The 26,988-nt window shown below is 35.4% G+C and overlaps 1 protein-coding gene across 5 annotated transcripts in view; it reads left to right on the top strand.

The window, feature by feature from the left end:
- The window catches only part of SLF1 (SMC5-SMC6 complex localization factor 1), a 41,124-nt gene extending 15,520 nt beyond the window's left edge, over window positions 1-25,604 (top strand). For all 5 annotated transcript variants that reach the window (XM_004949399.5, XM_004949397.5, XM_004949398.5 and 2 more), the window contains 11 exons: window positions 1,447-1,605; window positions 2,649-2,815; window positions 4,085-4,222; window positions 4,909-5,074; window positions 12,074-12,221; window positions 14,035-14,180; window positions 16,169-16,332; window positions 16,838-16,953; window positions 18,971-19,063; window positions 19,431-19,613; window positions 22,123-25,604. In XM_004949399.5, the coding sequence (XP_004949456.2) occupies window positions 1,447-1,605; window positions 2,649-2,815; window positions 4,085-4,222; window positions 4,909-5,074; window positions 12,074-12,221; window positions 14,035-14,180; window positions 16,169-16,332; window positions 16,838-16,953; window positions 18,971-19,063; window positions 19,431-19,613; window positions 22,123-22,607 (1,965 nt within the window). In that variant the 3' untranslated portion in view covers window positions 22,608-25,604. The remainder of the gene's footprint in view (window positions 1-1,446; window positions 1,606-2,648; window positions 2,816-4,084; window positions 4,223-4,908; window positions 5,075-12,073; window positions 12,222-14,034; window positions 14,181-16,168; window positions 16,333-16,837; window positions 16,954-18,970; window positions 19,064-19,430; window positions 19,614-22,122) is intronic.
- The last annotated feature ends 1,384 nt before the right edge of the window (window positions 25,605-26,988 follow it).

Below are 26,988 nucleotides of genomic sequence, written 5' to 3'. Positions count from 1 at the left end.
TAGGCATCTGAGAATTGCAGCATTTGCAGAGAAACCTAACCTAAGGTACCTAATGCTAAGGTAGAGGTTATTCACTGAGACTGCTGCTAAGATTTAACTGTGATTATTATTTCTTTCAGAAGTTCGTATTCAGGTTTGACCTGAGCTCTTTATGTTTATTACTAAAACAGTTCTGGGAACTCTTGCTAATAGTAGAAAACTCCATGACCTCAAAACCATGGTTGGACTTGAAGCCTGTATTAATATTAAATTAACTTTGAAACAATTGGTAGAAAGTCTTAAGTAGTTTTGCCTACTGTGCAGTGGAAGCCAAGTTTCATGGCAGAAGTTAGTGAAGTCTGCTGGATGTTAAGGGTCTAAAGCAGTAGTAAATCTTCATAACTTGAATTTGCATGAGGTCAATCACTCTTCTCTTTTTGACTCTTACTTTTCTCGGTTGCAAATCTCTACTCTCATTTCCCAGGGTGCTTGAATTTACTAGAACCTCAGGTCATGTGCTTGAACAAAATAGCTGAATTTCAAAACTGAGATTTCCATCAGCAATGAGTTGTAACTGGCTTATGCATCTTAGCTTTGATTTTGGATACAGGAGGGATGTAAATAGCAACATAGGTAGGATCTTCAGTAGCTCCTCTTTCATATCATTTATCAGTGGAAAGAAAGTTTTTGACAGCTGAGAGTTCAGACATTAACAGGTAAATTACAGGGCAGATACTGCATCTCAGGAAAACCATTACATTCTTCTGGTTCCTCTTAAAGCTTGTGAAGTTTATAGTTTCACTGTCCTGAGTGGCACAGAATAAGAGGGAAGTCTTGTGCCATTAAGAAGATCTTCAGAGCTTTGAAATACACTGGGATCAATACCTGTGCTATCTGAAGCATTAGCTGTTTCTTTGTCATGCCCAATGATTGCAGGAAAAGTAGGGAGATAAAATAGATAGATGGTTTGTAGTTTTATTAAATTTACTCATAAATGGTGTATTTCATGGTTTTATAGTTTTGCTCAGTTTTCTTCAGCTGTTCGATGATAGTAATTATCTTAGTGTTCCAGCCATATTCTGTAGGATGTACTTGTGCGTATTTGGAAATATTAGCAGTTATTCCTATGCATAAATTCTCAGAATAAGTTGCACACAAGCTACAGGGTATGTGAATTGTAGTTCATGTTTTAAAAGGGTAGACGTATTCAGGTAGTCTAAAGAAGGGAAGCACATTCTGAAAGCATTTTCTTGTCAATGAAAAACCAGCTCAGTAGGAGATAAAGTTTCTCTAGATTGCAGTAGCTCATTGGATCAGGCAATAAGTAATGTTTATGTTATATTTTTAACTGTTTTCCTGTATATTGCCAATTTTTACTTAAAGATTTCATGTTGTGTTTTTTTTAATTGATTTTGTAAGTATGTTTATTACTCTGTTATTTTATTTACAAATATATCTTTTTCACAGGTTAAAAATACTAACCTGTCTGGAGGCAGATTGTACATATTTGAAGAATTAATAGAAGAGCATTTATTATCTGAAGTGGTTATAGAACTTGCTGTTGGTCAGAAGTACTCTCTACCTCCCGTTCAACTTCTTCATTCTCTTCTAGAACGTGTTCTGTTGGTGAGAGCAGAATGCTTAAGTATTACAAAAGACTAAAATATTATAAATATTAAAGATGGAAATATTATTATCCTTGCTTCTTACAGTATGTTTACAGCTTTATAGTGATTTATATAAGTCGCTTGAAAGTAATTCCTCTTATTTATTTCCGTGGAAACTACAACTAAGTACGCAATAGAACTGTTCGATTGAGAAGATTCTTAGCTACAAAACACTATTTTTCAACACTGTCACCACCACTAGCTATGCATTTTCATGAGTGACGAACAAGAGCCTACATGGTGTACTCAGAATAACCTGCAGCAGGGGAGGTGACCCACTGTTGCCACTGCTGAAGCACACCACTGCCTCACTGAGCTCACATCCACTTTTTGGTCTCTATCAACGTTCATCAAAGATCAGTGAATGTGAGCAGGTGCCATTTTTCCTCATGGCAGTGACACACCTTTGCTTCATCTGCTTTTCCATGTCAGACACCATTTTGTCAGACTGCCCCTCTGCTCCCATCTGTTGCATGCAACAAAATGTAATGGGATACTGGAGGGAAGGTTCTACCTCTGCTGCCATACCACCAACATCCACCTCTGATGTTGTGGGCCAACATAATAAACCAGGAGGCGTTAGTTTCGGAGCAGTCCTCATATTAACCTTTCAAGTTTATCAATGTCTTAGCGTTAATGCAATCTAAAAGGAGGGGATTTGAAATGTGGTTTTTATTATTAATTTGCAAATAGTATGAATGTAGTCTCTAATTGTGGAAGAATCAGCCCATAGTTTTTTTCATTGCTTTTAGAAATAGCACTTTTGCAACATATTTTTTTAACCTAGTAGGTTGCAGATAGAACACTGAATGGAAAAGAAGCTTTGTTCTAAGCACTAAGACATTCAGCTGAAATTGTTGGAGTTTTTTTGTTTTACTTACTTAATCATAAACTCATAATTTTGCTGCTTCTGATTGTGTTATGTGTTACTTCACTGATTTAATTTGGTCACGTGAAATTTTATCATTTTGTAGTCAGTGTTATTTACTTGTCTTATTACAGGAAAATATTGATGCAGTATTTTGTGCTAAACTTCATCATGTTTTGGACCTTATTCTCCAACATGATCCTCCTTGGAAATCTACATCTATGTTAGGGTATTATTTAGACCTTCTTCAGTGTCCTATCTGTAAGAAAGGCACGTGGAACTTGATAGAGATGCTTGTAAGGTAAAAAACAACAACAACAAAAAGTTTAGTGAGTATTAGATGCAATAGTTATGTTTTTCCGAACATGATTTGTGTTAGCTCGCAGATAGACTTGTTTTAAACTTTTCAAAATAATAATCTGAGTATTATTGCTGTTTCTTGTATATATGTATATAAGCGTATACACAAATATATCTGTAGTTACATAGCAAATTTCAGTCTTATCAGGCATTAAGCTTCATGATCTACTTTGATTTTAATTATAATTTTTACTGTGTTTAACAAGACTGATTCAATCCTATACATGTACAAACACAAGACTCAGTATACAACAGCTGTTTAGGGGCTAAGGAACTCATTTTTTGTAACTTGTATCAACAGAAAATATTTTTTTCATTTAGTTGGATGAGGAAATGTACTTCTTACTACTGTCATAAAATCTTAAACAACTTTTAAATAATTTGATACAACTGTGATTAGAGCTGTATTAATGTATGCAATTATGCAATTGTAAAGATGGTATGTCTTTGAGGGCATTCTCTGCTAGAATCACTATAATTGGACATCTAATGATTTTGCTTATGAACATGTCACATGCCATTGGAACAGAAGAGAGTTAATCTGTTAGATATTATATTTTATCTTTTAGTACTTTCTGGCAGAATGTGAACACCCAGGAATTGTATACCTGTTCTTTTGTTTTGTTTTGTTTTGGTTTGGTTTGGTTTTGTTATGTTTCATTGAACCATAGAATCATGAAAGGGAACTTTAAAGGTCATCTAGTTCAATTCCCCTCCAATAGTCAAAATTCTACCCAGAAAAATTTTGCACATTTTACTTCAAAATTGCCTTTATCATATCAGGCAAGCATTAAATTTCATCAAAACCTGCACCTTTCAAAACTTAGTGAATTGCTTATAGGATATTGCAGTGTCAGTGAAATACTGCAGGACTACCATGTGGTTAAAGGATTTGTAAGAAGTTCTGTTAAATCTAGTAATTGCACAATAACTCAGATAGAGACAGAAAAATACAGATATACAGAAAACGATTTAGTTTACACTATACTACAGAATCTTCATCTGTATAACACAAGGCCCCACTAACAAGCATATTAAGTTTTTGGAGGAAGGGTAGCTTTAAAAACAAAATGTTTGGCTTTAAATTATGAATGTTGCTGAGGAGCAAGGCATTGTCACAATTGTCAAAAGTCAAATCTGCTTTCTTTCCCAATAAATCAGTCTATCATTTCTGTTATACAAATGGATATTGTTGGTGTTTGCTTTGCAGGTCTTGCCTACATTGCAAAAACATTTGTCATGCAGTCCCAGTTTCAGGGAAAGCAGATGAACAGAGGACAGTTCACAAAACACTACTGAAGTTTTTCTTTGATTTAGTAAAAGCTGAAGTAGAATCTCTGAAAAAAAGGTAGGCTTTATAGGATAATATGACTTTTCCACAATTCTGCATGCATTTCTGTATCTACAGCAGGTTGTTTCCTGATTTTTGTATGTTTGTAATAATATTCTGTTCCACCAAAGTGCTGTCACTTAAGATTTCTTTGTATATTTCTCAGTTCTCAGTTTGTTTATTGTAATTGGTATTGTTTTTTTCCTAATTGTGCTTTAAGACCTCTAGCTTTTCACAATATTATTATTTCACTGTATTGCAACTTTCAGTAAGCACTTAATGTTACCCATAAAGCTACATTTTTAGCTTTGCATTGCTTTCATATCCATTCTTAAAGTTAGACAAGCAGTATTTTGAACATACTGATATTAAAAAAAATTCAATTAAATGTTATCTTTCACTAGGGAGATAATTATCTTTCCTTAGTTTATGAAATATGAAGAAATCTTGATTTTGTTCTGCCTTTAAGTAATAAAGGCAGCCTTTATATATTAGCACAGTATTAGAATTCCTTCAGTTTGACTTTAATAGTCATCATTATTTTACTTATTATTCATCAGAAATTGTCTGATCTTTCCATACTTAAAAATTACCAAATCTTTATATGTTTTGACAGAAGATAAGGTTTCTGCCTAGTAGCTACAGTAATCAAAGTAGCATAAAGATTTAGGTTTTTCTATGTGGTTTTTTTTTTTTTTTTACAGTTTGGTTGAAGGGACCAATTCACAGCACCAGCAAGTAATGCCACAGACTGTTCTTCTGAAGACCTTTTGGTTGGGAAGTGAAACCTCTGTGCTTTTTACCAAACACATAAATATTCTAGTGGATTGGGTCATACATTCCTATAGAGAATTGGAAAGTAAAAATGATGTGAGTATGAATTTTATGCTTTAAAATAATGAAGACTGACATTTTTTTAAAAGACGTTTCTTTGTTCATTCCTTTGTGAGGAGTTATATGTAAGTATCACAGCTGCTTGTTATATCTGCCTTTTGTTGTGAAGCATGCTGGTTTTTGCTCCACTAAAGGAAATGAATTGATCCATAAGATTCTCATATTGATCTGCAGAGAAGAAACGAGTCATGAGTAGCTTATTGGCTACATTCAGATCTTCACATGCCCTTACCAGCAGGTATTATTGTAGTCATTAGGGACACGAGCTTAAAACATTCTGTCAAACTATAAGGTGTAACAAAAGAGGTGATTATCTTATTTTACTGTGACTGTATTCAGGAAATGTTGGAAGGTGAAAGCTAAGAAAACAAATAGTTTTTTATTGTTTTTTATACATACGCATTTTTTTATTTTATTAAATGTCCCAATTACTTCCCGAGTGCTTTAGTTTCATTTGGTATCTTACCTAGATCTTTTCATAAAAATGCAATTGAAGGCAACTTAATTGCTGTTCTGTGACCTGCTGACCAGCAGGACATTGACCTGAAAGATACTAAGTGTCCTCTGTACCACCTCTTTCTTTTCAGAAGCTAGAGGCCTTGTAAAACATCTTTGACTTCTAGATTCTCACATGAAATACAAACTTACTGCTGTCTCTGCGTTCTCTTTTAAATTATTGTGGAAGCACAGAATAAATAGATACTTCATTCACTTTTTCATTACAATAACAGAACAACAATAGAAAATCAAGTATTACGGAGAAAAAAGCACTTTCAGTATAATAGATACTAGTTCTTCATTATGTTAAGAAAGCAGAAAGATTAAACATAATGAGTGTTTCACTCATCTTACCTAGCCAGACCTCCTACCTTTTTTTGAGGGCTATCAAAGTCAGATATTCTGAAACAGTGCTGCCTTTTATCCTTGGTCAAGATATTAAAAAAGCACCTAAAATTAGGCTTCTATACCCATATTTATATAAAACAACCTACTTTTTTAAAGGTCCTGAGCACCAAGCAGGCTTACATTCAGTTGATTTCGGTGACCATTCTATTTCTTTGGAAAATGAGACTGCTTTTATATGTTTCCTGGTGTTGAGTGTACAGTTTAAGTGCAGACTTCATTTTCTTTTTTTCTACCATGCCGTTTTTTTCACCAGTTCCAGTACTATAAGCCATACCTTTATTATAAAATGTTCTGTGCATAAACAGAATATTTGCTGGTGGTAGGCAGAGCATAAGAAGTACATGAAAAACAGAGGAATACTAAAATACAACATAAAAGATAGCCTTACATCATTTAGATTTTGGATTTTTTTTATTTTTATTTTTTTGGTAGTTCCAACTATATTACACATAAGTAGATATATTCCCCTTTTGTCACAAAGCCTTTTGTTTTTTTTGCCTATTGCTTTTCCTTTTTGATCTTACACACTGTAATGTACAGTATCCCTGCAGATGCAAATTCTACTCTTAAAAAGCAGCATTCCTATACTACAGTATTATCCTTTAGTCTTGTATGTTTATAACACATTCCCTTTTCCTTTGCATTCTTCGACAACAATAAATTCTAAACCAAAATATTGTGTTTTTTCATACAGAACTCATTGCTTTCGGCACTCTCGGTTTTGTTATACTAAAACTTGAAATACTGATATTTTTGTATATTCAAAGACTTAAGTAACATAGTTGGAAAGATCAAAGGAGTCAAATGACCAGTTTCTCCCCAGTTATGCAATCAGAAGCTCATAGATCAGCTTAGGAAATGTGGGATATGCAAGTGGATAGTGGGGTGGATTGAGAACTGTCTGAGTGGCGGAGCTCAGAATGTTGTGATACACAACATCGAGTCTATCTGGACGACAGTGGCTAGTGGTGTTCCTCAGGAGTTGGTACTGGGTCCAGTCTTATCCAACATCTTAAATTACTGGACTGATGACAAGGTTGCTGATAATACAGAACTGGGAGGAGTAGCTAACACACCAGAAGGCTCTGATGCCATTTAACAAGACCTGAACATGCTGGAGAGTTGAGTGGAGAGGAACCTGATGGGGTTCAACATGGGCAAAGGTGGAGTCCTACAGCTGGAGACAAACAATCAAACAATTTAGACTTTCCTACTCTGAAGGCTTTTTGAATCAATACTGAATATCAGGTTAAAATCATAGAATCATAGAAATAATTCTATACATGACACAGTTCAAAAGCAAGTAAGATTGGTGGAGAAACAGCATGGTTCCTTGAAACATAGCTTTTAACTTAGCTTTGGAACTTAGAAACTTAACACTGAGTAGCTAGCAGCTATTCGGCTGTTGCATCTTTTTGCAGTGATACTGTGCCTGTGATGGTATCCAGAATGCTTTTCCTCCTACAGCTGCAGTTTTTTTTCTTCCTTTCAGAAGGTTGTCTTACATAATCTGACAAAGGAGTGTAAAAGAGATACATTCAATTTTTTATTTACATCATATCACATATTTCTGATGTTCTTTCTAACACGTTTCAGGTATTTCAGTGTGCTATAAATTCATAGAACTGATTGTCCTTCTGTCAGTCCCTTAAACTGTCTTAGGAGTATGTTTTAGGCACTTTCAGAGTTCTGCATTACCCTAAAAACATTGCACCTCATAAAAGAAACCTCTAAAAAGCATCTCTAAAATTCCTGTAATTCAAAGTGAAAAAGTTAAGGTGAATTTCCTTATGACTTAAAAGCTTTCCAATGAGAACTTTTATGTGTACTAAAACTTCTCTCACAGGGGCACTGTAGTTGACTGAGGAAAGCACTAAATGGGACAGCAATAAAGGAATTGCCTTTGCCAAGATAGCATTCATCAGTTGTACTGCTATGACTAACATAATCAACAGCCGTGTCCCACTTCAGAGTTTTTTCTTGATGAGATAGTATTGATTCTCAACACTAACAACATGGAAGAGGGTATTGAAAAAAAAGTACTTAACTGGATGTTATTCAGTTATCTAAGTATAGTGCAAAGGGTTGACTGCAGCTGACAGGCAAGCTCCTGCACAACCGCTCTCCCCACAGCAGGATGGGGGAGAGAAATGGAAGGGGAAAAGCAACAAAACTCGTGAGAAGTTACAGAGATGGGTAAGTAAGTGAAGCAAAGGTGTGCACACAACTGCAGGATAATAAAGAATTAATTCACTACTTCCCATTGGCAAACAAGCACCCAGCAGCTTCCTGGAAAGCAGGGCTTCAGTATGCATAGCGGTTACATGCTAAGACAAATTCCATAACTCCAGATGTCCCCATTTCTTCTTCCCTACAAGATTTTCATATTGAGTATGATGTCATATTGCTACTGACTATACCTTTTGTTAGCTGAGGTCATCTCCTGTGGCTGTATCCCCTCCGAGTCCCTTGTGCATCCCAAGAAAGTAAGCATCAAGTTTTTATTTCCCATTTAGCTTCCCTAGCCTTGCAAGCAGGTAGTGGAAAAATATGAAAGCCTTGATGCTGTGCATGCACTGTTCAGAAATAGGAAAAACACTGTGTGTTATCTGCGCTCTTTTGGGAACAAATTCAAAGCAAAGCATCACAGAGGATGCTGCGAAGAAAATGAATTTAGTGCCAATCCCCGACCCACTTGGGTATTATAAGTAAAAATAAAGCTGCAGTTCTGTTAAGAATATTTTCAGAATAATTTGAAAAAAAAATACTGTTTGTAATAGTACATTATTCTTAGGAATTTTAGAAGTACTTGTTTAAAGGGAAAAGAGAGACACTAAAATAGTTTCAAAAACAATTTCATTGATGATATATAAAGGAAAATGAAATTAAAAATTTAAAGTTAAAAATTAACTGGGTTCATGTTTAGTTAAAAATCAAATAATAAATGGCAGAGCCAAAATCAGTGGTTTGCAAATATTCTCAGCTTTGGTTGATTGGAGTCTTGTGTTCCAGTGAATGATAATCACATGATTTAACTAAATGGTGGTGTAAACAAAGACTTCTCATGTATAAGTATTTTTACTTTATCCAAAATAGCCTTTGGTAATAGCATAAGAACTTATGTTATCTATATGTGTGACTTGTTTTTTCTTACTCAGAATAAGAGTTTTGATATAATGTTCTAAATATTGCTTTCGTATGTGTACAAATAATCAAGTGGCTCTTCTGAATTTACTTTGTTACTGATTTGCATACAGGGATCACTTAGCTTTCTATGAATTCTTATAATCTAAAAGTATTGTTGCTGAAAGTTTTTGTTTTAATATTGTTTCTTTATGTCAACTTAATCATGACAGTTTCAACTTAATGTAAGGACAACTGCAAGTTTAAATCAACTACAGAGTTGTAAAGCTGTATAAGAGACTTTACACTTTAAGATTTGGCCTCTTGAGTTTGAAAGCAGAAGCTGTTTATTTGCACAGTGAAGCTTTGTCGCACATGGTAGCAATTCCCATGTCAAATGGAAATAACTGTTTCATTCTCCTTTCTAATAATGTACACATACATTTTCATTACTATGTTTATTTTGTTTTGTGGTGGAAAATGAACATTTAATATATTAATATTTCAGTATTTTTTAAAGTGAGATACTTGCAGTAAATTATTTTTTTATTTCATTTGTAATGATGAACCATTTATTTCAAGGTATTAAGGAGAAGCTCTTTGTTTACACCATTTATCAAAACATAAGCTAAACCTGTACCTGTTGGCATTACCTAGGCTGTCTTTGTCAGTGTGCAGATACTTAGCTTAGTGAAGGTAGTTGCAGCTCATGTATCATTAGCGAGTTTTACATTGGATTTACAGCTATATGTCTGACTGTGTGAAACGGCGTTAATGTTTGCAATGTTAACAGTCATTAGCTCAATCTACCTACCAATCTACCTACCAATCTACCTACCAATCTACCCTAGCCACCCCCAAAAATACTTCACAGATCAAGTGATACAACACTGTGATTTAGGAATTAAGAAAAACAATGTAAATACTTTTGCTTTAGATCTGCCTGCCTCACACTATATTTGTGTATCCTTGACTCTGTCACTTCTTTTAAAAATCTCATTATTTGCTGCATTTGTGTAATCTATTTCCTTTGAAGAACTATCGAGGATTATTTGCCCAATGATGAAGAGAAGAGGTATGCGACCTAAGGGAAATTCCAAGACATTGGAGATGTTTTGAATTATTCTGATAGGGAATAATACATCTTTTAAAATCTTTAAAGACTAGCTTTAAAGACTAGCGTATCATTAAAAATGAAACAAAATTCATTTTTATGTTGTTGACCAGCCATGTGGGTGTTCTCTCTTCTTTTATTTCATAAGAGATCTCACTGTTAATCTAAGATAATGTATTAGGAAAGCAGTGGGGAAAAGAAATCAAGTAGAGCTGAACAAAATATGAGGGGTTAAAGCTGAGGTCTATCTCAGAGATAACATTACTGACAGATTTTGTCTCACCAGTCCTTAAAAGTCTTCAGTAATGTAGATTACCTCACCTCCCGACACAATATCTATTTGTACATGGTTGCTCTGAAATTAATGCCTCCTATTTATTTCCATGGAAACTTCAATAGATACAAAGAGCACAATAGACCACTGTTTGGTCTTCATAAACATTCAGCAGCCGTCGATGAATGTCAGTGAGTGCCATTTTTCCCTCATGGAGAAATTCAGCTTTACTTCATACGTACTTCCATGTCAGTCACCGTTCTGCCCCTCTGCTGCCGTATGTCTCACAGCAACAACATGTAACAGGATATTGGTGGGAAGGTTCAACCTCTACTGCAGTACCACCAACATCTGCCTCTAGATGTCTTAGGCCAATGTAATAAAATAGGAGCCATTACTTTCAGATCAGCCCTTTTAGTTCTGTTTATTCCTTTTCTTTTGAATAATAAGGAAGTCTGCTAATGGTATGGACAGTATTTATGTAGGTTTTCTGCAAATAATACTGTAATCTTTTTATGATAAATCTCATCTGTGTTGCAGTCCCTGTTGTCTTTTTCTGTGTTCTTGATGAAACTAAAACTACTTCACTCTTCGGTACTCCAGCTGCTGAGGAAATAGTTTCAAAGTTTTAAACCAACCCTGAACATGTTTTGTTCTCAAAGGAGTATAAGAACTGTTGATTATGGTGTTAGAGCACAACAAAAGACAGAAAACTTCTGTTTCTTTTAAGTAATTCCTTAGTGAAAAACTGACCAATAAACATGTATTTGGTTCAATTTCCTTCCTATCCAAAATTCTCTGTTGTGAAGTATGCATTCTCTTTCTCCAGAATGCAGTGGATCAGCAGGTGCTCAAGTGTATCCATAGTGATTCTGTGGTACTTAGGTAGTTCTGCTAATCTCATCACATTAATTTCATGTGTTCCCACTATGATGCATACATTTTTCCTTGCTTTCTTTATCTGCACATGGCCTTTCCTGCAGGTTCAGGAGAGAATATGGTAAGGTTAGTGTCCTTTCTTCTGTTCCTTCTATATATGCAGCTGCTGCTCTTTTAGTTGGCTTTGTGTGGATTTTTTATTTTTTTATTTTTTAGCAGAATACTGTTTCCTGATCCCACATACTTTTTCTGTGCAGGAGGGTAACACTTTCAACTGTCCAACCAGGCTCCTTTTTGGTGCAGGTGTATGTGGTTAACCACAACAGGGCCTTTGATTTTGTGATGGTAACTTTAGGAAAAGAGAATTCTGGTAGAACAAGTAGGATAGTAGTAGATAGATAGATCCCTGTAATTTGCATGGTGTTGTAGAAAGTGTGTTTCAAAATAACTTCTATTTCTCCAAATCTTAATTGATGTGGCCTCAGTGACATAATTAGTTTTGTTGACCTGGTTTCAGCAGTTGGCTTTTGAGCAGAAGAAGAAATATCAGTGAAGAAGTGATATGGCAACAAAGTGGGCTTTTATCTGAAGATGTTTTCCAGTGTTATTACTGTTACATTATCAGCACGAATTTACTGTACAGTACAGGTCCATAAATACTCTTTTCTTTCCCTTTTAGGCTTTCAGACGTGAAATAGCTTGTCTATTAAATGCAATTCTTGGAACCGTAGTGGATTATTGGATCGTCTCAGGTTTGCTTATGGACAGAAATGTGTTTCATCAAATAGCTGATGATTTAGCACACTACATTGCCATTGCCTGTGATGGTGAGTGTTTGAAATGCATCTGAGAATCTTTTAATCAGCTGTACTAAAGAAGCCCTAAATTAAAATTCTCAGTTTGCATTCAAGTTATATTTTACTTTCTTTTGCAGCCATGTAGTTGTGCAATGTGATGCATATGTATGCAGGAAACTCTGCTTTGCTCTGTGCATATCTGTGTGTATGTGGCAGGCTGTATGTCTCTTCCAAGCAAAGACCAAATGGCACTGCTTTTTGTTTAAAGTCCTTTTAAATAAATCTCTATAGGTTCTATACATAAAATAGAAGACAAGGTTAAACATCATGCTTGATAAAAATAGATGTCATGACTCAAACCAGATGGGATATCCACTGCAGTGTTGTTTCAGCATGTAGGAAAGAGGTACTCATCTGGACCAGGAAATAATCATAGAAAAACTACCCAATGTTTTTCTGTTACATACTTGAAATACATTTCCATGTTTTGTTTTGTTTTGTTTTTAATTAGAAAATGTTTGAAAAACTGTAACTCAGCTTTTCTACCTCTGTATCCTGATTTCATTCGTAGTTTTCTCTAGACAGGTGTGGGTAGGCTTCATCTAAAGTGCTGGTGCTTCTACCTTGAAAAATTCACCTTTTGAAACCTTCACTTGAAAAATTAAACTAAAATCTTAGTCTCTAGTCAAATAGTTCCACTCTGGTCTTTCTTAGGGAACATTATAACATTTCTTAGGCACATTATAATATGCCTTAGTTTAAAACAACAACAAAAAACAACAGATCAGTTGGACTTTATAGTATTTGAATCAATGGGATTTTTAGTTCTATCTCTTTTGCAGTGTCTCTAGGACTTTATAGCTTTAATATATTAGGAAAAAATCTTGTAAATACATTTTGGTATTACTTTCTCACTTTCTTGCTTGCAAATGGAAAACAGTGTTTTTAGATGCTTTTTCATCCATTCAGAGTATTCATGGAAACAACGTTCATAGTCAGGATATAAAGAATAAAAATTACTTGACTAATAGGTGATCTCTACAGCTTGGACCATAGTACTTACTTATGAAAAATTATAGCAGAACTCTTGTAAGATTCTGTCAGTTTGGAGTAGAAGACATCTGTACCCCTAAAACTTGTTCTTCTGTTTCATTGTGTTAGTTGATAAGCTCCTGTGTGAGCATTTCTCAGAAGTCTAACACTACGGCAATACAGTATGCTTCAGTATCCACCATTCCTTCTCTAAACACCAAAACAAAACAAAGCAAAAGAAAAAAAAACGAGATAGGCCAAAGATAAGCGTGATGATAGGTACATCTGAAAAACATTGGAATTTGTGTAAGGTCACTTTTAATATAGAATTCCTCTGCGTAACTTAAACAGATTTTTTTCTTCTTGTTATATACCTGACATACTATACTATGAAATACTATTCATGTTTCTGTTTTTTACCTGAATTGTGTCTGTATTATGTCTTGTGAAATTTTTAATTAAATCACTTGCATAATTTCACTGAATGAATAATTTTATCTCAAAATCAAGCTACAACTTTTAAAATACTGTATTTTGAGTGTTTTTTAAGTGTTTGGCATTGTAAAAAGTGTTTCTTTGCATTTTAAATGCAAAGATAAGATACTTTTCCAAGTAGCTGGTCTTCTTACTAGGTGATGGATAAATCTGTTTTAATAAGACTATTGTGGTAAATTTTGTGAAGAATAACTTATAAATCTGCAATAGAATAATTAAAAAAAATCAGTAAGAGATATATTTTAGACAACTATACGTGTACAGGTTTGTATATTCTGATTTTAAGGCTCTTTCTCTTCCCTTTGCTTTCATCCAGATTTTCCAATATCTGATTTTAAAATGTTCATTTGTTCCATACCATCCCTCTGGCTTCAAATGTTTGTTGCTGAAGCAGTTTTTAAAAAAATGTGTTTACAGAGGAATGTAACTATTTCCACAGAACCTCTTTCTCTTCAGAAAATAGTAAGTAATTCTTGCACTCCTTAATACCTAGCACACTTAAGCACTTCAAAAATAATTAGATTAATTAAAGTATTGGAAAATATCTTTCTGTTGTGGTGTAAAATCATGGTCACTGCATGTATACCCTTTCACCTCTGGAAACTGCTGCATTTGTGTTTCTTTTTGCCTCAGGGCATGGTTCAGAACAGTGGTGAAATTTTCTTGCTAAAGAATTGGTAACATGTTGTAAAATTAATCTGTTTATGTGCAATTATCACGAGAACTCAAAATTAAAGATTTTTTAAAATAATCTTTGATGTGAAAAATTTATTGCAATATTATATTTATAATTAAGGAAAATGCAAAATATTGCACAGTTTTTCAGGGATATTTTTTCCTTCAGATTTTTGAAGTGGTGACAGTCTATTATTTTGCTGCTAGATACAGAATTTTGTGATCCTGAATCACAATATGTTCCTATGAATCTGTCCTCTTAAAAACTTTCTCCTACTTATAGACTTCATCTTGCTTTCAAGTCACAGACTATGATAGCCTATTAGGAAATACAAGTTGAATTTTGCAGACCCACAGTTACTGACAGAAAGACCACAGTCACAAGTCAGGGAGACCACACAGGAATGACATGACCTAATTTGGAGCCACTTTGCAGTACCCTTAATAGTAAAGACTAATGAGAATATGAAATTCATAACTGTTGCTCTATGACTTAAAACTGTATAGATAAAGTCATAGAAAGATGAAGTTATACTGTTATAAATTACTTCATACCTAAGTTTTCTCAAATTTTACAGGAATTTATTCTGAACAGAGATTATTGTTTATTAATACATTGTGTTTAAACAGAACATGAACAAAAGACTGTCCGAATTTTAAGAATAACCAATAAGATCTAGTATTTAACAAATGCTGTCAACATATACACAGCAACAATCACTGTTTTTAGCATTACCACTAATAATCTCTCATTGATTATTAGTGAAAGAGAGTGATCTCTAATTGATCACTCTCTGCTTCTACTTGAAAAAAAAATTTGTAGAACTTGAAAAAAATTCATGTGATTTTTGTGGCTTTCCTTAGCATGGCTATTCTTTCATTCTTGTTCCATACAATAAATATCAACTATGGTCCGATTTTGCACTCTTGTGACACAGCATTTTATCAACTATATTTTTCAGTATGTTCAGAGAGAGCTTTCCTACTCGCTGTTGGTAGTTGTACAGTGCAGGTTAAGAGTCCCTCTACAGCAAGTGACTTGTAGAATCATAGGTGATCTGTTACATACTCAGTGCCTTTTTTAGTGATCAGATACAGTGATTGTATAATTATTGAATTAATTCCCTCGCTGGACTATGCAAAAAACTTGCATGACTTTTTAAAAAGAGCTGTAAGGTTGGGTTGGAAGCTCTGTACTGCTAGAATGAAGCCAAAACTTCTACAAAGAGCATCATAGAGCTAACTAGCTTATTGCCTTCATAGTGTCAAGAAGCTTCTTCCAACTCCCAGTTTAGAAGGGTTGAAAGAGGGGAATAATTGTTTGCCAGATTGTTCCCTGGGCTTTTCTTCATGGACTGGGAGAAGAAAGATTATACATACTTCCATTAAGTAGCTTAGAATCAGCTTTGTTCAGTCTCAAGAGACTGTCCAGCTGAAGAGACGAAAATCTGAGCTATGGAAAAAAAAGAGATTTTTTTTTAATTTTCCATTTTACAGATACCTCACTCACCACTAAGGCCAGCTTACAGGGGTGAATTACAACAGTAGTTAAAAAAAATAACTGAATAATAAAAAAAAAATAAAATAACTAAAAAAAAAAAAATAAGAGATGACATTAAGCAATCTGTCTGTGTAAGATCCTTGCAAGTCATGTAAGGATCATGTTTATAAAAAAAAAAAAAGTGTAACAGGGTGTGGGTGGAAGATAACTGTTTTACAAGTACAACAAAAAAGACTGCATTACAAAGTCACTGAAAGTTTTACTTTTGCAACAGGTCGGTCCCTATTTTCTTGCTTTGCGAGAGGTGGGGATGTGTGAGACAAGAAAAGTGCATAAAGCAAAGGAAATAGGGCATTGGCCGGGCCCTGCATCTCAGAGGGCATTACAGATGCTAAATGGTGATGAGCAGAACCAAGTCAAAGTGCTGCCTGATCTACCGTAAGTAATGCCTATAACATCACCAGTTTTATTCTGCTTTGGGGGACAGCTTCTGACCTGACACATTTCTTGAACTTTATATGACCTGTTTTGTTGCCTACAAAGTACTACAACTGACAGAAAGCTAAATTTTAAACCTGTAACACCTCTGGGCTGGGATTCCCCCTTCCTTCCCATTCCTTATGCAACTCAACTTATCTCAACTTATACAAATGAGTCTCAACTTATGCAAATGAAAGTTGTTATATTTTCCCAATATCTGATGTAAAGGATACGTAGATAAGTTGAACAATCCACAAAATTATCTTTTAAAAGTTTAATCATAGATAATTTAATTTTATTGCTGTATTAAATACAGTTACGATTAAATGACGTGGAAATTATGTCGTTAGGACATTTTAGAAATAACTCTGAAATGCATAGATCTAAGTATGTTTATATACTTTAAAGGCACTAAGTACATGCATTAAAGATATGAAATAGTGTTTTGGATGTGTCCCCTTAGCTCTCTTTTTAGAGGCAGTAAGTGCTGTACAAGGAAGAGAGCCAAGGCTTCAGACACCAAAGAGAATTGTTCCCATTGGGTTGAAGAGATGAATTTTTACAGGAGAAATGCTAAAGGTATTCTATATATCTAATTTGTGTTAGAGACTTTATATGGTTAGAATTGACGATTTCAGATTTAAAAATCATGACCTTACGAATGCTGGGTGAAAATGATGGCTTATGTCCAAGAATTATTTTCCCATGGTTCTTGTTCCCTTTTTTCAATGTCTGTTGGAAAGGAGGAATTGTATATATGGTGGAAAAAAGCTGCCTTCTTCATTCCCCTCCCCCCCTAGATATTAAATACAGTGTACAGCTTGTGTGAGCTCATTCAAGTCTTGCCCGTCTTACTTTGCTAATCCACCTCAACCTGTGCTTGGTAGGATCAACGTCTTCTGATTTGAAAGTATAATTCGGTCTTCACCGCTTTCAGTCCTAGACATTTTGTGAACAAAGACTGAGGAGTATGCTATGTTACATAGCTGTGTTAAGCATATGGACTGTTTTCTTCCAGGCATTCAGCCCAGACTATGAAAGGCATTTGGCTTTTGTCTTAGCTATACTGGAACCCAAGTACCTAAGGAATAAAACAGCACTGCAGTAATTCATTCAGTTCCTACTTATTACACAAATCTAATAAATTGTGCTTTACATGAGGCTTTTCCTCAACAGAACGACTTGTTGGAAGTACTTTTTCTCATCTTTTATCATCAGAAATTTAGCTAGTTCACTTAAAACACAGCTATATGAATCATGACACCTAGGCTTAGAAAAATCTGGCAAAAGCAACCCAGGATTGTTGATTATTATATTATTATATCATATTATAATTATAATCAGAATTGTATCACAAACACTGAAGGATAAAAAAAACCTCACTCTCTTTTGGGATTTAAGAGCACTTCAGTAACAGAGCCAGACCATGCATTTTTAAAATTGGTGCGCTTTCTCTTTATTGCTTTTGCAAGTAAAATTGATGTGAATTATTACAGGCTGACTTCTAGAAAGAAAAGTGAGCTGAAGGAGTAGGACATTAAAAAAAAAAAAAAAAAAGCTTGTTTTTTTTATTATTCTTTCCCTGCCAAAATTTAAGTAGTATCTACTGTTGAAAGAATGAGTATGAAGCTGACAGATTCATATAATGAAGGTATTAATATAACAAAATACACTATGTTAATCTTATTGCAAATGCTGAGGGATTTACCCTGAGATATTTTTCATTTCTAAGATGTTTGTTGCATCATCTTTCACCTGGCATCAAGATTCTTCTCTGGCTCTCGTTCAAACCTAATCATGTGGTGAAAGCAAAACAGTGTTCAGAATGGGCCTGAACTTTTTATCCTGCGGAGACTAATGGTGTCTTTACATACAAGCAGCAGTTCTCAGTTTCTTGCTGTTCAATTTTTCACACTTCAGCATTATGTGATACTAAGGCTTGGGATTTTTTTTTCAGAGGACTTTCTTTTTATTATTATTATTATTAGGACCCCTTCATTTATTTCTCCCTCTTTCCCCCCTCCCTTGCTACTGTAGCCAAGTCAGACAGCCTATTGAGAAACAGCAAACCATCTGTTAACGGATTTGAAGTTCTGAATTATACTTGAGTGTGTAGAGGCACTCGTGCTTAGCCAGAAACATTCATTTGAATTAAGCTATAAATGCTGTGTAAAAAGAACCATACATTTTAACGTAGGTTCATGAATAAATTTAAGGGAGGGCAACTGCACTCTAAAGTTTTATTGCTTCAAAACCCAGTATTTTTGGTGTTCTGTGATCACTTGGTGCTTTTATAGTGTGATTGAAGCTTTAAACCTTGAACTGGGGGGATATAATTCCTGTGTTAAACCATTTGCAATACAATTTCATTGCTGGATCTCTGGTGGAACAGAAGCTCTGTGGGTTGTTTTTTTTTTTTTTTTTTTTTTTTTTTTTTGAATTTTCTTAAAAGATGGTTAAACAGGATAAAGGAAAATCTTACTCATTATTGAATTTTCTGGCATATAGCCAGGTCTCCTAGTTCCAGGCACTTTGATTATTTTCTTTAGTTGCTATCTTGCCTAGTCTAGTGTAATCTATTAATTTTTTATGGTAGGACAGACAGCCCTGCATGGAGCTTGCATAAGAAACAAAGTGGAGAGATTGATTCAGCTTCTCTCTTCCCCTGGAATAGACATTAATTCTAAAGGTAAGTTATTCATTTTCTCTGCAGAACTAAGAAATTAAGCCAGATAAAGTACTGTATTAATATATTTCTGGGAATAAAGCTTGCATTTATACTGCAAACACTGCCCGTATTATTCTAAATAACACAAAATAAGAACTTCATACCAGAAACGGCTGAAAGGTTAATTTATAGCTGAAATGTGTTTTAACATCACATTTTCTATCAATTTTTTAAAATACCATTTAATTTTTATCAGATGCTTTTCGGTTTACTACTGTGACCGTAATGAATACTAAGAAGTAAACTGTTTTGCTGTCTAATGAATTACATTATTAACATTTTAATACTACTTCTGCTGTTTTAAAACTTCCCTTGATTTATAATTCAGACTATGCTGGCTGGACGCCTTTGCATGAAGCCTGTAACCATGGCAGCACAGTGTGTGTCAGTGAAATTTTGCAGCGTTGTCCAGAGGTAGACCTGCTCAGTCAAGTGGACGGGGTGACTCCTTTGCATGATGCACTGTCAAATGGACATGTAGAAATTGGCAAGCTGCTGCTTCAGCACGGGGGTGAGTGCATTTATGCTAACCTGGTTTAGGGAAATAACCCTGTTCTGAAGGCATATGAAGTTTGTGGTGCTTTGATTAATAGATAGGTAAAATAAAATGTTATTATGAAATATTCATTTTAAAATACTTTCAAGCCAAGCTATCTTGGTCACAATAAAAATATTACTGTTCTCACACTTATCTTGATCAGTTGAATATGAAATTAATGAGGGATTTCACTTTTTTTCCCCAATATGATAACGTTTTTATTCTGCATTTTATTCCATTTGCATTGTAACTATATCCTCTTAAGTAACTAATGAAGATAAAGATTACCTAGTAACCAAGCAAAGCTAAGGATTTTCTTTTATTTTGACCTATTTTTTACCATAATGCAAAAATAGATCAGTAAATCTCTATATAATCACATATTTCAATATAAAGTTATTCAGCATTTATGAAAATTAATGTGATGGTCTTTGAAGAACACAATTAGCTTGGTAATTAGTTTAAGAAAGGGATCTATACTGTAATTGTGATAACTGCTGTTTAGGGATAATAGTGGGAGGGATGTCTTAGTTACTAAGAAAAATACATTGTCCCTTAGGCAGGCACATGGTAAATATTTGAACAATATTTTTGTTCAGTGACAGGAAACTTGTTGTATCTGGTTTTGAAATATCTTGTATCAAGATAATTAACATGCTTTGTTTTAAAAAACAAAAGATTGATCTTGGATATCAACTCTTTCTTCTTTTAATTTGTTTACTAAAATGACAATTTGCGCTATCTTTACTGTTGACCTACTGTGTCAATTTAATCTCTTTGTATGATATGCTGAGTCTAAACTTTTTCAGTAAAGATAATTCTTTTTATAGCCTTAAGGTAAAATAATACACTGTATTTAGATGGCCTATTACTTAATTAAGCTACAGAAACAAAATTTTACTTCATTCTTGGCATACGACCCTTTGTATTTACAGTCTTCTCCTGCCCCCTAAAGGCTATTTCTGTCTGTTTGCAAGCACTGGCTCATGATCGATAAATTCCTCTGCAGTTCTACCTCTCTGTGTTTGCTGAGCTTGAGTTCTGGAGCTCCCAGGTGTTTTATGTATCTACTGAACCATGCATCTGACATGCGAAGCCAATACCTGGGCTCAGTTCCATCGGTCTAAGTGATGCAATAGCCAATACTGCCGTAAGCCCAGGTCCTCAATTGGAAGTGGCATTGCACTGACAGATGTGCATTTTTCCTAGGCTATTGTGAGGAATAGGTAGCAGATGATCCTGTTGTCCTAGGGGAAGAGCTCTACTTGCACTTGCATTCATCAAAGTTTTCTGGCAACTATAAGGCTGCATTCACCCTTATCTTTGCCTTTGTCACAGTCTGGGTTTTGGCCTGTCAAGTAGCTGACAAGACTATGGTATAAAGCATGTTACCTTTTCAGTCTGTATTTAGTCAGCTCAATAACTTAGAGTACATCTCTGCAATAGCTTCTTCCACTTCTTTCCCTAAAGAAGTCCTTAACTTGCAAAAGTTATGTTTTATGTATGCGGCTTTTTTACATCAATGCAGCTTCAATCATAGCAAAGCTAGGACCTCTAATACAGATATGTCATGCATTGAATTACCCTTAGTAATTAAAATACATTTCTGAAAACATGTAAAGTTATAAAATTGCATCATTGCTTTAGCATAGTAACCCAGATTTACATAAGCAGATTTATTTTGTTTTCACCTTTGAAAAGCATCACCTAAAGCTATAGTGCATCTCACCTCTCCATTTTTTTAATGTGGCTTTTCTTACACTTACAAGACATGCATAAACTGTTTAAGTATTAATAACTCCATTGTACTAATAAACAGGAAATGCTGAAAGAATTTACTGTACTCTGAACAAGTAAAACATGTCTCATTTCCTTACTTTAAAGCTACTTATTATGGTAATTAATTTTTGCAGATTTACTCAAAATGAATTTGTACCTTAGTTAAGGAAAACTAGACTTCTTATCTCAGTGGCTTACCTTTCTGCATAGCCTAATACCAGGTTGGCCACACCACCCAGGAAGGTAAAATAAAGACTGTCGTAGTAAATTGCCATTAATTTTCAGACAGTGTTAGCAAAAAACTTAGCCTGTAAAATACTTGATGATCACGTGCACCAGTAATAACACTAACTTACTTTTTACATATTCTGTGTATTGCAGCTTGAAATTTTAGGATGAGATAGATTTGAATTTCTTTTACAGTTCTATGTAATAGTCCTTCATTTTCAGCATAGCAAAGCCAGAGAGAAAGTGAAAACAATGTCATAAAGAAACTATTATGTTTTTCTCTGCATGTTCTAGATTGTGTTGCTAATGTCTACCCTACCTCATCAGTTGCATCAACATAACTCAGTACGAAAAGGAATTTAAAGAGACTCCTAGTTTCTGACGAAAAAAATCCCACCAACCCAAAACACTAATGTCTTGCTCAGCTGCCAAATAGAGCATTCTACTATTAATAATATTTGTATTTTACCTGCAGGACCAGTCCTTCTACAGCGTAGGGACTCCAATGGAAAATTGCCACTGGATTATGTTCAGTCCCCACAAGTAAAACAAGAACTTCTGAACATTGTTCTTCCAGAAGAGAAAATTGAAAGCTTCTACCAACGCACACAACAAGATTTCAGCAGTCAGCAAAAAGAATTGTGGTTGATATTATTTAACAAGATGCTGCTCAATTTTTGTTCTGTTTATAATCTATTTTCACCTTTTACTTTAACTCTCAGAGAGGTAGCTCATTCAAATATGTTTCTAGCAATGACTGCAGATAGCCATAAGATGAAAGGTACATTTCCTGCACACTGGCTAGTAGATACATACTTTAAGGAGCTAGAAACTTTTCAAAAGCTACCACAGTTTATTGAAGAGGTATCTACATACATGCGTGCTTTTCCTGGAGAACAAATGAAGGCTCTATTAGCAACTCTGGAAACTGTGGTAAAGTCAAATCAGCTCTTTGCTTAAATCCTTTTCATCGATAGCTTCCATAACCAGTTGCATTGGTTAAATCCTGGCTGCAAACCTATGATATTTGGCTGGTACTTTTTCTGATAACTGAAGTACAGATGTCACAGCCATGCATGTTATTGTCACCTATTACATCAATACTTTCTTCTTGTGGGAGACCTGGAAGTCAGATGCATTGATTCAGTGCAATTTTTAGGCAAAATCTGTCCACTCACAACACCTCCTAATTGTCAGACATCTCTGGATGCATGACAGCACTCAAGAGGCGCTGTGTTGTTTTAATCTTTGCTTTTTCTGATTTGGAAATATTTGTCGCCAGTCTTGTGCCATTGTTCAGTTTGGTTTCTAAAGGTAGAACACTTTAAACTGAGTTACACAGTATATAGCAAGCAGTTTTTCCCTTAGAAAAGTGCATACCTACATAATTTACTGCATTTTAACAAAACCAATATTCTAACTGTCTTTCAGTAAAGGAAAATTCAGGGAAAACAAATGTCTTATCTGCATCTTACCTAACCTCGTCTTGCGAAAGTTAGAATAAAGTCCTGTAAAATTAAAAAGAGAAGATAATAAAACTGTATTTACAGAATCAGTGTAGTATCATTTCCCTTGTCTTTGTTACTTTGGTAGTACACGAAGATGCTCCAGGGCGTTAGTGGTTGCATTTTTTTATGCAGAGCAACCTGAGGACTCTGACCCAGACTCTTGGGTTTTATTTGGCACTCCAGTGGGTGTCACTGACTGGGGCTTTACGATGACCAGGACATCTTCCCACCTTCCAGGCCAGTGATGCTGTAAAGGACCAACTGCACCTTCAGCATGAGTAGTGATGTCACTAGCTCTGCTGTGACTCATGCTGGCTTGCAGTGATTTGATAAATCCTGTACATTGGCAGTGGATAAAGTTGTCTTGGTAACACCCCTGGGATTCCTCCAATGCAGATGCTGGTAGTAGTAGTGGTATAAGTCTATCTGTGTTGGCGGGGGAATTTACTAAGGATTAGACAAGACAGTTTAAGTATGTACTGGGCATCAGATTCTGACACTAAGTATGAATCTCCTTGAAAATTACAGCCCATTTAATGTGAGAATTTTCTTCTCCGTTTTGTGAATGCATGCAAACTACACGTGATAAATCCTCTAAACTAATCCTCTAACCTAATTTAGCATTGTATGCTACATATTCTATCAGATGGTCCTTTTAATTAATTAAGAAACAGAGAAAATCCCGTGCTGTTCTTTAAGGGCATTGAGGCTCCAGCAGCTGAGCTGTATAATTGTGCTGCATGAGGTTGGGGGTGTGGAAGAGTTGCATATTTTGGACAGCTTTTGTCACAGATTTATACAGCAATGACCATCCTTCCTACCGTGCATCTTTATAAAGATCTGGTACAAATTTAGTTCAGACTAGAATCTGAGAAGATATACTTATAGTGGAAGATTAATGTTTCCCTTCCTAAGAAAGAGAAGGAAATGCTGCCTTAGAATAAGGGCAACTGAATTTATTTTTTTCTAATGGATTCAGTACAAGATCAGGAATAATTCAAAATCTTAGCCTTCAAAAGGAAGGTACTAGTTAGCAATGTTTCCAGTTCTTCTATAGTAGCAACTTATAATATTAAAAAATAATAAATAAATAAATAAAAGAACCTTAAAAGAAAGGGTGTAGACAATAGCTGCTTCTGAGATTGATGTTGCTTGACTAGGGGGAATAAGTTACATTGATGCAGCTGGCTTGCAGCACATTAAAACTTCCATTTAGCCTTTCTGCAGCAGAGATATATGATCTCACAGCAATTAATCTACTGAAGATGCTCAGACTGGTTTGGTCTTTGAACCAGACCTTCTTTACAAATGTTCAGTGTTTATTAATGACTGATTATTATTTTTATGTGTGCATGCAGAACAGCTTGCTCTGGTAGAATAGAGGGCCACTTCATATTGGATTTGTTTCTGTTTGTGCCCTTTTGCGTTTCCTACAGTGAAAGAATTGGAGTGAAAAAGCAACACTCAAAAAGCTTTTGTTCTGTGTGAGGTGAAGTAACAACAAACTTCAGTATTCCCTGTTGCAGGATGTGATGAAAGAAATGCTGTGCACATACTCTGTAAGGAACGCAAAGTGTTCCAGCCATATTAAAATTTTCTTTAATTACATCATAATATTCCACATCTAACTCTAACTTAGAGATTATTGATGTACAATATCAGTATTTAGTTATATGATGGCACTAATTTTCCCTTATGTTCTCTCAGTTTGAATAAGGATCATCTGTTATGCTCCTAACATCGGGCGGTTTTATACATATTCAGTTTGAGGTATAATCATGTTTGCAGACTCCATATCCTTGAAAAATCTTAAGTATTTCTCCATCATATTTGACATAAGATTATGTGCTTCATCTCATTTATTAGAGAGCATCTATTCTCTTTCAGGACAGCAAATTTTTTGTTAAGACATAATCACAATGAAGTGAGCTCTATTAAGTGATTAAACTGTCTCCTTTTAAAATCCCTTCATGTTTTGCAAGCCAGGGTGCTTCACAAGGGTTCGTACTCAGCCAACCTCAGTGTTTTAGGCCTTTAGTAAGTTCCTCTACATTCTCCACCTACAGCATGCAGCTGCGGAATAGCACTGTTACATGTACAGACACCAAGTACTGCCCAGAGCGGTTACTGGCTTGTTGGCAGCATGATGCTTGGTAAAAGCAAAATAGGTGCAACACGCTGTGATGCACAGTCAGGAATTATAGTGGCCTGCTGAGCTGTTGCTAAAGCCTCAGGAGTTGCCAAAAAGGAGTAGAAATACACCAAATTTCAGTTTTGTGTTTTCACATGCCTGTTGTTTCACAGCGCTGGCACTACTGAGCACAAGTGTATTAAAGATGAACTCTGTGTACAAAGTGATGGGTGATATCTGTAAAGACTTTTTCCTTCATGTTTCTTGTATTTCAAAATGTGGCTCATAGAAAATAAATGACCAAAGATGGCATACAAACAGTGCCTTGGGTGTTTTGCTGCTGTTTAATTCTTTTTTAGGAACAAAGCTTAGCTCACACAGCTTAAATATTGCTGTGGTTTTGATACCTGTTGAAAGTTTCTGATTGAAAAGTGTCACAGAGTTCAGTGCCAGTGCTTCCTCTTTCAGGTTGGGTATTAGGAACAATTTCTTCTCCAAAAGAGTGACGATGCATTGGCACAGGTTGCCAAGGGGAGTGGAGGAGTCAGCATCTCTGGTGGTGTTCAAGAACAATGTGGATGTGGCACTGAGTCCAGTGGTTGTCATGAGTATGGATGGACCACTGGACTAAATGATCTTACTGGTCTTTTCCAACCTTACTGATTCTCTGATTCTATGATTCTTTAAAATACGTAACTTCAAACAATGCTGAAGCTCTTTCCTACATCATGTTGCTAAATTTCTGCATTGATAAAAGGGCAGTTCCATAAATGCTATGTGCAGAGTTGGCAGCAGCCCCCTGCCTCAATGCCCTTTGCCCATGCATTTGTTTTGAACCCTTTGGCTGTAACATCACACTGTGATCCTCTGTGGCCAAGAGCAGTGAAGTCAGAGCGACTCATCTCCAGTTTCTTGGTGGGTGTGTGTATGGCACTCATCCTACAGACCCATATTCAGCTTTAACTGGCTGCATGTAAAAGTTTTGGGTTTTTTTTTTTTCTTTTTTTAGGGACTGAGCAGATCTGTCTGTGTGAGTGGTCATTTCATCACCTCCTGCACCATATGGAAAATTAAATGCAAATGGCTATGTTTGATCCACTGGTGGAGCAAAATGCTGGTCCCAGTGCCAACCTCAGCAGGACACTGTGGGAACATTTCACGTTTGGTGATTATTCCCCACTGAATATCTTTAAAATCTGTCAGATAGGTAACTTCTTTTTTAATCTCTTAAATGTACATTAAATAATACTTTACTGTATTAATCATCAAAATGTAATACACAAAGATCCTTACAAGTTCATAAATCTGTCGTCATGTTTACTGGGATGTGAAATGATGCTTCTTCAGGAAAACTGATCTAAAAATTGCACTTTGCCAAACATTCAGCGCTGCTGTCATATTCAGATGAAGATTGTGCAAATGCACCCAATTCATCAACCAGTCTCTGTGAAGAAAAAATTACGGACTCAGGCTGGCCTGAGAAGTAGCTTTAAGTCAGGATATTAAGAACTACTTTGATAGAAGCAAGTTTTAGGCAGTTCTAGAAATGCAGAAGCCTTTTCTGGACAAAAGGCTGAACTGAGGACTGCTGAGCAGTGGGTTCTGTGGGCAGGGAGACCTGTGGGCAGGCAGAAGGTGAAGGGGGAAGCTGCAGATCAAGTAATGCTCCGCAGAGGGTTTCTTATCTGCTAACCTGTGCTGG

Source organism: Gallus gallus, chromosome Z (assembly GCF_016699485.2).
Source record: "Gallus gallus isolate bGalGal1 chromosome Z, bGalGal1.mat.broiler.GRCg7b, whole genome shotgun sequence".
NCBI lineage: Eukaryota > Metazoa > Chordata > Aves > Galliformes > Phasianidae > Gallus > Gallus gallus.
Note: the sequence above shows the minus strand (reverse complement) of the source record. Positions and strands in the feature narration are given on the sequence as shown.